This window comes from Panicum virgatum, chromosome 3N, assembly GCF_016808335.1.
Source record: "Panicum virgatum strain AP13 chromosome 3N, P.virgatum_v5, whole genome shotgun sequence".
NCBI classification, from domain to species: domain Eukaryota; kingdom Viridiplantae; phylum Streptophyta; class Magnoliopsida; order Poales; family Poaceae; genus Panicum; species Panicum virgatum.
The window spans coordinates 4,111,001-4,120,210 of NC_053147.1; the positions used below are offsets into that span (position 1 = coordinate 4,111,001).

General features: G+C 50.4%; 1 protein-coding gene across 2 annotated transcripts; it reads right to left on the reverse strand.

The window, feature by feature from the left end:
• Positions 1-5,141: 5,141 nt before the first annotated feature.
• On the reverse strand, positions 5,142-8,720 carry LOC120666666 (protein STICHEL-like). 2 transcript variants are annotated; one of them, XR_005671836.1, is made up of 5 exons: positions 8,137-8,720; positions 6,524-7,259; positions 5,751-5,826; positions 5,587-5,674; positions 5,142-5,487 (listed from the first exon to the last, which is right to left on the reverse strand). XR_005671836.1 is itself a non-coding variant. In XM_039946564.1 (4 exons), exons 1-4 carry the CDS (start codon positions 8,699-8,701, stop codon positions 5,642-5,644), a joined length of 1,410 nt encoding a protein of 469 aa, XP_039802498.1. In that variant the 5' UTR covers positions 8,702-8,720; the 3' UTR covers positions 5,142-5,641. The 2 variants fall into 2 exon arrangements, 1 of the variants encoding a protein (XP_039802498.1); XM_039946564.1 differs by having other exon boundaries at positions 5,142-5,674.
• Positions 8,721-9,210: the final 490 nt, after the last annotated feature.

A 9,210-nucleotide genomic window follows, 5' to 3' on the forward strand; every position in this document is an offset into this window, starting at 1 on the left:
AGCACGGCGCTCACCCTTCACCGACGGTGGTCATCGGACCCAGGACCGGCGATCCGTAGTCGCCGTGGGCTCGCTGGAATCGCACCGGAGCGCCGTGTCCGGAAGCGCAGCGCTCCAAGGCATGGAACTGCGGCTCATCCGTTGTTCGCCGCAGCGGGCAGGGCGCCTGCCTGCCGCCTGTCCAGTTCCTCCGGCCGCTGGCACTACAGCTCTATGGCTACGACCACTTCGGCGACGCCCGCGTCGTGGTGGAAGCCGGCGTGTCCGAAGCTCCAGGACGCGATGGGGCTGCCTCCCGAGAACGATAACGACCAAGCCAGACCGCGATCTTGGCCAATCCAGGCCGCACATGCCGGATTGAACGGCCTCCAGGTACCCAAGGGGTGGACGGTAACATTTACCGTCCACCCCCCGACCTCGGTAACTTCACGCCTACTAGGCTCGCCAGAGCGCCGCCGCGTTCCCACCGCATACCTGCTCCCAGAGGCCGGCGTCCATGGCGGACCCGGTTGCATCGGCCACCGGAGTAGTTAGAGGCGCATCCAGTGGCCTCGTTGACGCCGTCCTGCGCCACGCATTCGTGCCCAACGCCGATCCCGTCGCCATGGTGGCGTTGCCGATGAGACGACGACGCAAGGTGTTTTTCTCCGGCGGCTGGAGCTCGGGGGACCCGGCCGGGGCGTCTGATTCGGCCCTGCTCACTCCAGATTGAGTCGAGATCAGAGAAGGCGGCAATGCCTTCATCATCGGAAGCATGCCTTTTGGGGGGAGATTGGTCGCGATTGAAAATTCAGCGCCAGATTAGCTGCAGTCCTGGCAGGGGCGGGCCCAATGTAATTCAAGGGTATTCAAGTGAATACCCATGATTTTTAGCAAACAAATTTGTATGTGTAGTATATCATATATATAGTGTAAAAAACAAAAATTTCACTGTATATAAGCCTATCATTTCTCCTTCTCTCACCCGATCCAATAAAAATAGCAAGTCCACCTCCCTCATCCCTCTCACAATCAGATGACTTACATAGCCCTCACGGCCAACAACTAAAACTTTGCTTAACTGAGCTAAGAGCAACTCCAATAGCTTGATTTTTCCCTTTCCCCTCTCTCATCATATCGGGAAATCCCCTTTTCTATTTTCAACTTATAGGGGAGAAGTGCTCCAGCAGCTAGATTTTTTCCTTTCCCTCCTCCTGTCACGTGGGGTCAACCTGTCATTCACTTCTTCTCTTTCTTTCCCCTCCCCCGATCCCCTCCCCTCCTCTCCCCCACCCCGAGCTCACCCCCGCAGCCGGCGATGACCTCAGCGGTGCTCCCCCCTTTGTTTCCGCGCGCTGCTGGCAAAGGCAAAGCGGTGGTTCCTGATTGCTTGGTCGCTCCCTCCGCTTCGCGTGTTGCGCCTGCTAGTGGAGGCTTCATGGCGGATGCTCGGAGGCCTCCGCCGCCGCGTCGGCGTGCTCCGAGATCTCCCCCGCCACCTCGTCGGCATGCTCCGAGATCTTCCCCGCCACCGGGTCAGCCTGCTGTGAGATCCCCGGCAGCCGTCGGCGATGGCGGGAGGCGACGGCGGACAGGGAGGCGACGGGCGACAACGGGCAGGGAGGCGACGGCGGGACGAGGAAGCAACGAGGAAAGGGAGACGCGGCTGTCTCCCCTTTCTATTGGGGATTGGGGAAATGTTATTGGGGATTGAGAAAAAATATAGGGGAAAGAGAGATAAAAAATCAATCTGTTGGAGCAAGTTTTTTCACCATCAATCCCTTATATTGAGAAAAGGTGGAAAAAGAAAAGGGCAAAATCAATCTGTTGGAGTTGCTCTAAGTGGCCAGACTTCTCACCCCCAAACCTCCCATCTCCATAGCTGAGCCCGAGTCTGAGCGGCTACCAAGGAACCCTAGACTACCAGGCGTAGGTAGGCGACAACAGACTCCGGCCAGCCACGGACATAGGATGGACACCGACGGGCCACTAACGAGTTGCGTGTAGACCAGGCTGAGCTCTGTGCACCAGTTGGCGGCCCAGTGCAGGCGCGGCGGTTGGCAGTGCCACGCCACGCGCTAAGACCATGCACGGCCTAGGGCAGTCTCCACAAGTCGCGGGTGCACTCGCACTCAGCTAGGGGCCAAGGCGGCAACACTGTAGCAGGCCGCAGTACAATAAAAGTGAAGAATTTTTTCATATTTTGTGAATTGATTCTTGCAATCTTGCAATTGTTAAATACTCCTGAATTTTTGATAGATAGATAGTAATGTAGTGATCAAATATTTAAAAAACTTTAGCCTTTAAAATTTTGAATACCCATACCTCATATCCTGGGCCCGCCCCTGAGTCCTGACCTCCAGATTAATAGCAGCTATGTCATGTCATCTACTGACCACCAGTGAGATGGATGCAGGTTCTTCGGCCTGCAGAACGTTGATGGAAGCCTTTGGCATAATGCTGAACAATCTGAATTCTGAAACGACTGAAGCAGGTGCGAAATCCATTTGCACAACAATTAGAATTCAGAAGCTTTCTGTCGCTCACCGTTGGAAATGATTCAGCAGCTTGAGGGCTTGCGGCGGGGCGTGGAGCGCCGGTCGATGAATAGGCGGCGCGCCGGACATGGAGCCCTGCCCCCTAGGTCGCCGCCGCCTGGCGCCTCCAGTACACGGAAACACGCCGGCAGCCGATGAGGGCCCGCCCAGCATCCCCAACCAATGGCGCGGACGTCGAAGCCATGGAGACCGCCCTGAGGAGTGCGTTCCTGGACGTGTGGTCCAGTCACAGCCTCTGCAAAACAGGCGAGCTCCATGGTTTACTTTATGGCTGCCTCGGACGCCGCGGCATGCCGGCCGGCATCCCCGGCGCAGGGCACGAAGACGCGCAGAGGTCGTTGCCGGTTGCGCCGGCTGTCGTCGTCGACTATACCCCCGGCCGGGATTCCATCGAAATTACGCGGCGGCTGCACTGCCCTGCCGGCGTGCTCGAGCAGCTTAGCCGCTGTAGAGCTCCGCCGCTCGCCATGCTGGCGCATTGCGCTGCGCCCGACCTCCGTCCGGCTCTCGAGACCAGTAAAGACCAAGTCAGACTGCGACCCTATCAAATCCGTGCCGCACATGTCTGACCGAACGGTCTCGATGACCCAAGGGGTGGACGGCAAATGAACTACCGTCCACCCCTGACCCCGGCAGGCCCTACACGAGCGCCGCCGCAGCTTCGTTCTCCGGCCCGCCACACCGCCGCCGCTACCCTCCATATTCCTCCAAGCAATCATCCGCTAAACTCTTGTGCTCCCCGCAACTACTGGGCGCCGCGAGCTTGTGCTCGCACGCTGGCTGGGCATGGGCGCATGGCGGACATGGTTCTCGCGCGCGCACCTCGCATTCGTCTTCCCCCAGAACGTGCGCAGCTGTGAACGCGAGGGAAGTGGCTCGTACCTCGGTTCGCCCGAGCATCATCGTGTTCCATCCGAATACTTGATCCCGGAGGCCGACGACGTCCATGGCCTACCTGGCTGCATCGGCAATGGAGTAGGTACAGCCACGGGCACCGACCTCTCCATTGCCGTCCAACACGAGCGAATATCGTGCCGCGGCCTCGCCGACGCCGTCCTGTACCACTCATTCGTGCACAACTCCGGTCCCGACGCGACGGTGCTCATCGGTGTTTTGCTCTGGTGGCTAGAGATCGTAGGACCCAGCCAGGCGTCTGATTCAGCGCCACAGCGAGCGAGGCTGTCTCCTTCCAAGACAGCAATCGTCGCACCTCAGCCATGGAGACCGTGCTGAGGAGCTCGCGTCTCTATGGCGGCTTCGGATGCTGCTGCATGCCGGCGTGTCCGCGCACGACACAGTCAAGATGAAGATCGAGCAGAGCCTGTCTTCTTCGTAGGACGATGCCCCGCCCCGGCGTCTGCCGAAGGATGCAGCAGCGCCGGCACTGCCGGCGTCCTGGAGCAGCGTGGGCGCCGCCGAGCTCCGCCGCTCGCCATCCTGGCGCCATGCGCCCGACGAGACTGGAAACGACCAAGTCAGACCGCTACCTTGTCGAATCTTGGCCGCACATGTCGGATCGAACGGCCCACAGAACCCAAGGGGTGGACGGTAATTGAAATACCGTCCACCCCCGACCCCCGCAACACCGTCCACAAGCGCCGCCTCCGCTCGGTGCCCCGGCTCGGCACGCCGCCGCCGCGTTCCCGCCGCTGCCCGCCTCCGTATCCTCGCTCCCGGCCGCCTGCGCCCATGGTGCTGCGCCATCTGCGGCAAAGTCGACAGCTAACAAGCCAAACACGTTCGTGCGATTGGTGCAGCGACTGCGAGAGGCCAGGTCGGCCAGGACGAAGGCATACCGCCCATGTCAGTGCCGAATGTTTAGCTCTAGACCAGACCTCCGCACGCACGCATGCTGTTCCGGCGGCTCGAGCTCTGCTCGTCACGCTCGATGGCTCAGGAGTCAGGACAAGAGAAGACGACGACGCCCATCATCAGAACTTGAGTACCATGCCGCAGCTCACTATTAAATTCCTCTGACGGACCACAATTGGTTGCAACTGAAAATTCAGACCACTGATGGATCAGACTTCACTCGAGCAATACCGTCCACCCCTGCCCGCATACCTGCTTCCCGGAGGCCAACGCGCATGTGTTGCATCGGCCACCGGAGTAGTTAGAGGTGCAGGCACTGGCCTCCAAGGCTCCAACTAGGGCGACGACCGCGCCACGCATGGCAAGGATGTGGCCTCGCCGCGACATGCCGGCCGGCATCCCCGGCACAGGGCACGATGACACTCGGAGGTCCCTGCAGGTTGCGCCGGCTGTCGTCGACGAGTATACCCCCGCCGCCATCGAATGAACACGGCGGCTGCACTGCTCTATCAGACTTCATTCTTCAGTCAGAAGAGCAATGCCGACTAGTCTTTGACACAAGACAAGTAGCTTCAGAAGGTGAAATCGACTTGTCCGACAATATAATACATCTGGCCTGGTTCCCAGTAATTCTTCCCAGGTCCGTGTGGAAGCTTTTAACGTATCTTAAGAACAGTGTCAGATTGTTTTTTAAAAAAAAAAAAGCTGGTGGCACCAAAGGGAAAATAGCATCAACAGAAGGAACCATGCAATTATGACAAACACAGGATCTTCGCTACATAAGAACAGACAAATTTTGAAAAGAAAAACCTATATTGATCAGTTTTTTCACTCGAGGTGTTCCTCATCAGATATTGTTCTGAATGTAATAAAAAAAGTTACAATCCAGATGTATGTACAGGATGCATTTCCTTTCCTTTTTTCCCTCTCGATTAACTCAAGAAGCACAGAATAACTTTATAGGGCCGCATATGAATACAACGTAAAGATTCCACCACTTGCAGCTGAATGTTGGAGTAATATATCTCATTGCCCTCCAGCACTGAATTGTCATAAACTAGTCGCCAGTCATGGCACCAAAATCCCGTCCTGTAAAGGCCAGAAATATGCGGCCACCAGAATTTGAATGACTAGCAGGCTGGAAGAAGAATGTCGGATATGGTCATTTCAAAAGTCCTTATCTTCTAAAACAACAGTGTGTCTGTCATTTTGCAAGACAAGAAATTTTGAAGTGCACCTTTAGTTTCCAGGCTTGCTGCATAATAAACATCGCGCAAAACTGTTCTGCCAGATCAAGAAGATTTTACCCGAACCTGCTTCTTTGCCTGCATTACACACAGGTGTCGGTTAAATAACTGGTGTTCAGTGCCACTGCTTAAGATAGAGCATTTGACATTTTACCTTCGTTCTTTTTGGTTTTTTAGCTTTCCAACAAGGGAAAAGGCCACGGCAACCAGGTCTCCCAGGCTCAGAGCAACTGTGAATAAGGCATGGTAAGCATGGGTAAACACGCTATCAACAACTAAAAGGCATAGTAAATTTCAACAGAACTGCAAACAAGATGGATGTACTGATACATTAAGGACATGTGCTGATGCTAAAAATATTGTTCAAGGTCAATCAATTTCAACAATCGGATCAATATGTCCGAACAACAAACCAAGTTGTTACACTTTAATTTCACTACAACAACATAGCCTTTTTTCCCAAGCAAGTTGGGGTAGGCTAGAGATGAAACCCGAAAGAAATAAGTTCAAGGTTCAGGCACATTGATAGCTAGTCTCCAAGCGCTCCTATCCAAAGCTATCTCTTTAGATATATTCCAATACTTAAGGTCTCTCTTAACCGACTCATCCCACGTCAGTTTAGGTCTACCTCTACCCCTCTTTACATTATCGACCCGCTCAAGAACCCCATTACGCACCGGCGCCTCAGGAGGCCTTCGTTGGACATGTCCAAACCATCTCAGCCGATGCTGGGTAAGTTTCTCCTCAATTGGTGCCACCCCGACCCTATCCCGAATAACTTCGTTCCGGACTCTATCCCTTCCGGACCCTATTCACTAGAATTAGAAAAATCTTAACTTGCATGCCAATCGATAATGCCATAGCTCTACTGTGCACTTAAAAGCTATGATGAGAGCATGTAATGAAAGCATACAGGATAGAACTTACACGCTCTCTTTGTCACAATCAGCCATGTCATCCTTTCTGTGCAGCTTGCTTGGTGAAATGGAAAATCCATTTTCACTTCTTCCACTTTGGTGCTTCCGAGAACCATAACTGTCAACTATCTTCAGAGCTTGTATCTCATGCGCGAGATTCTCATCTGCAAGGCTTGAGGGAAAACCTAGGGACATGGACGACTTCCTTTGGTATTGGCTCTCAACAACTTGAGACAGAGCCTGATGTCTGTGTTTTGCTTCATTCACCAGATCTGGAGTGTGCTTTTCAGAAACCTGGAGCCACGCACTCTCCAACCGTTGCTCACCATTTATTGATTCCTTTGACGCCTGAGTCGGAACTTCCAATCCTCTGACCTTAGGTATTCCTGAATTTAAAGTAACTGAAATCGAATGCATCCTTTCATCAGCACATGGGGTATTTTTGTACTTCTCCGATTCTTTGTTTCCTTCATCTGGATGATCAAAACTTCTCCTTGAGGAGTTCACAATACCCTTTAATCGGTCACTGTTTGGTGAGCAAACCAATACATCAGATTCGACTCTTCTTACTTTAGGTCCAGCTTCTGATGTTAGTTCTCCATCAATCAATTCAGCTTGTGGGCCCATTTTGACTTCCACGTTGCATTCCAGTACTGTCTCAATTGAATTTGTGATACTGCTCAAAAATCTTTGAGCTCGAGACTTTATCTCACAGTCCTCAAATGCTATAAATGCAATTGCATGGCCTGAAAAAAGAATGAAAATGAAAGTTACACCTCAGTAGTGGCCAATCATTGTAGGATTCCTATGGAGAATGTGATTCAATTTCAATTTCGATGGATGCATTTACTTCATCCTTAACAACCATCTTACAACATTCATTACTGTGCATAATATTATAGTATTGAACAAAAACCAGATCATGTTTCATCAACCTCCAACATCAATTACCGAGATAGATATTTGTCCCTTCATTTGCAGATATAAAGATGCTATAAAGACGTACTCCAAGTCTCCAAATCTACTTTATGATGTTGAAATTCTTTTGGAAAACTGTATCTTGAAAATTTTTCAACAAACTGGTAACGAACTAGATACAATTCAGCTTAACTGCATTATTCTTTTTCTTTTTTTTTGTCTAGTTTCTTTTCAGCTATTTGGGATCCAGAATAGGTACATATTTAGCCTAGTAGACGTTTCTCCAACCAAGATCCCTTTTTTTTGTTCGTCTAGTTTCTTTTCAGCAATTTGGGATCCAGAATAGGTCACATATCAAGAAGCTCAAAGCCATGTTCAAACCTGTTGATATGAAGCAAGTTAACCTATATATAAACCCACTCACTGCTGTACAGGCCAAAAATCCATCGATTCTGTTACCACTGTTACTTATGTGGCCTCACCTTCTGTGCACAATACTGTGCCTGACATACTTCTGCCAAACATGGGTCAAATGTCTGACGATGATTCTTAAATATATTAAAACAATATACAGATAAAAGAACTGACCAATGAGCACTATGTATGTTTTTTTTTCAGTATAAGAATTATGAGTATCTCAGCAACAAAGTAATCCACTCAAATTGTTCCATGTCAATCACAAGAGAATATGCAAGATATGTTTACCTTCAAATTGCTTGATTGATACTAGCTTCCCGTGGTCAAGAAGTAGCTGTTGTAGTGTCTTGGAGTGGCAATTTTCAATACATCTTATCCAAATCTGGCCAAGGTTGTCTGAGTTTTCATTCACCACGGCCCAATGCTTTGAACTGTTGCCGTTCAGTTGATTAGAATCGAATGGGACTCTGTCAACAGACATACACTCTCTATAAATCAAGTTGTCATTCAATCTTGACCTAGATGAATGTGAGGCAAGGACCTGAGGACTCGAGTGCACACTAACTGGTTTGTGTTCAAGTGTTTTCTTTGAAATCCCAAAGGCAGGTAATGAATGAGAAACAGTCCTGCTGGAAGATGATTCTCTTGCTGCTTCAGACATAGCATCAGTGGCTGCTTTAGTGTGTTCTCTTGTACTGCTTTTTGGTTGGTTCATATCTGAGCTATGACCACATCCAAGTTGTAGTAGAGCCGCTGTAAACCATGTGGGACGCTCACTTGAAACCCTTATCTGCTTTTCAGCATCAGAAAGAATCTTCAATGCTTGTTGTAACCTTTCCAACTCTGCATCCATTACTACAGAACACAAATGAAATTGTTAGGAGATAGATTAGTAGGTTGAAGATTGGATGAACTACATAAATGTATAAGGTGCAATAAGTCAATAACAGCCAAGGTGAGTTTAAGCAAACAGCAGACTACAGAAAGTAGCAAGTAACAACCATAATACTATGGTCAAGATATGGCATTTCACGACTTAAGATCTTGTATGAGACAGCTAGTGGTTAAGGCCCTGTTTTGTTTCAGCTTTTGCTTTTGCCTTCTGGCCAAAAGCCAAAAGCTGAAAGCCTGAAACAAACAGCAAGCTTTTGAAATTGGTTTCTGAGAAGCAAAAGCTGTATTTGATTAGAAGCCAAAAGCAGGTTTGGAGGTGCTTTTGCTGGCTTCTGTAGAATGCTGTTTTCAGGGGTATTACATGTATTATGCATTTTATAAATTCAAAAGCAAATATACATTAGCGGGCGCACTTAGAATACGCTGAACTTGAACTTGCTGTAACAGAATTTACGACACTCGGTGCTT

What these genes read in the sequence shown, in the direction of transcription:
- LOC120666666 (XM_039946564.1), bottom strand. Translation starts at nt 8,701, where the DNA reads ATGGATGCAGAGTTGGAAAGGTTACAACAAGCATTGAAGATTCTTTCT. An exon ending in ATCAATCAAGCAATTTGAAG is followed by an intron (nt 7,260 to 8,136) that starts GTAAACATATCT and finishes TTCTTTTTTCAG; the next exon opens with GCCATGCAATTGCATTTATA. An exon ending in GATTGTGACAAAGAGAGCGT is followed by an intron (nt 5,827 to 6,523) that starts GTAAGTTCTATC and finishes CCTTATTCACAG; the next exon opens with TTGCTCTGAGCCTGGGAGAC.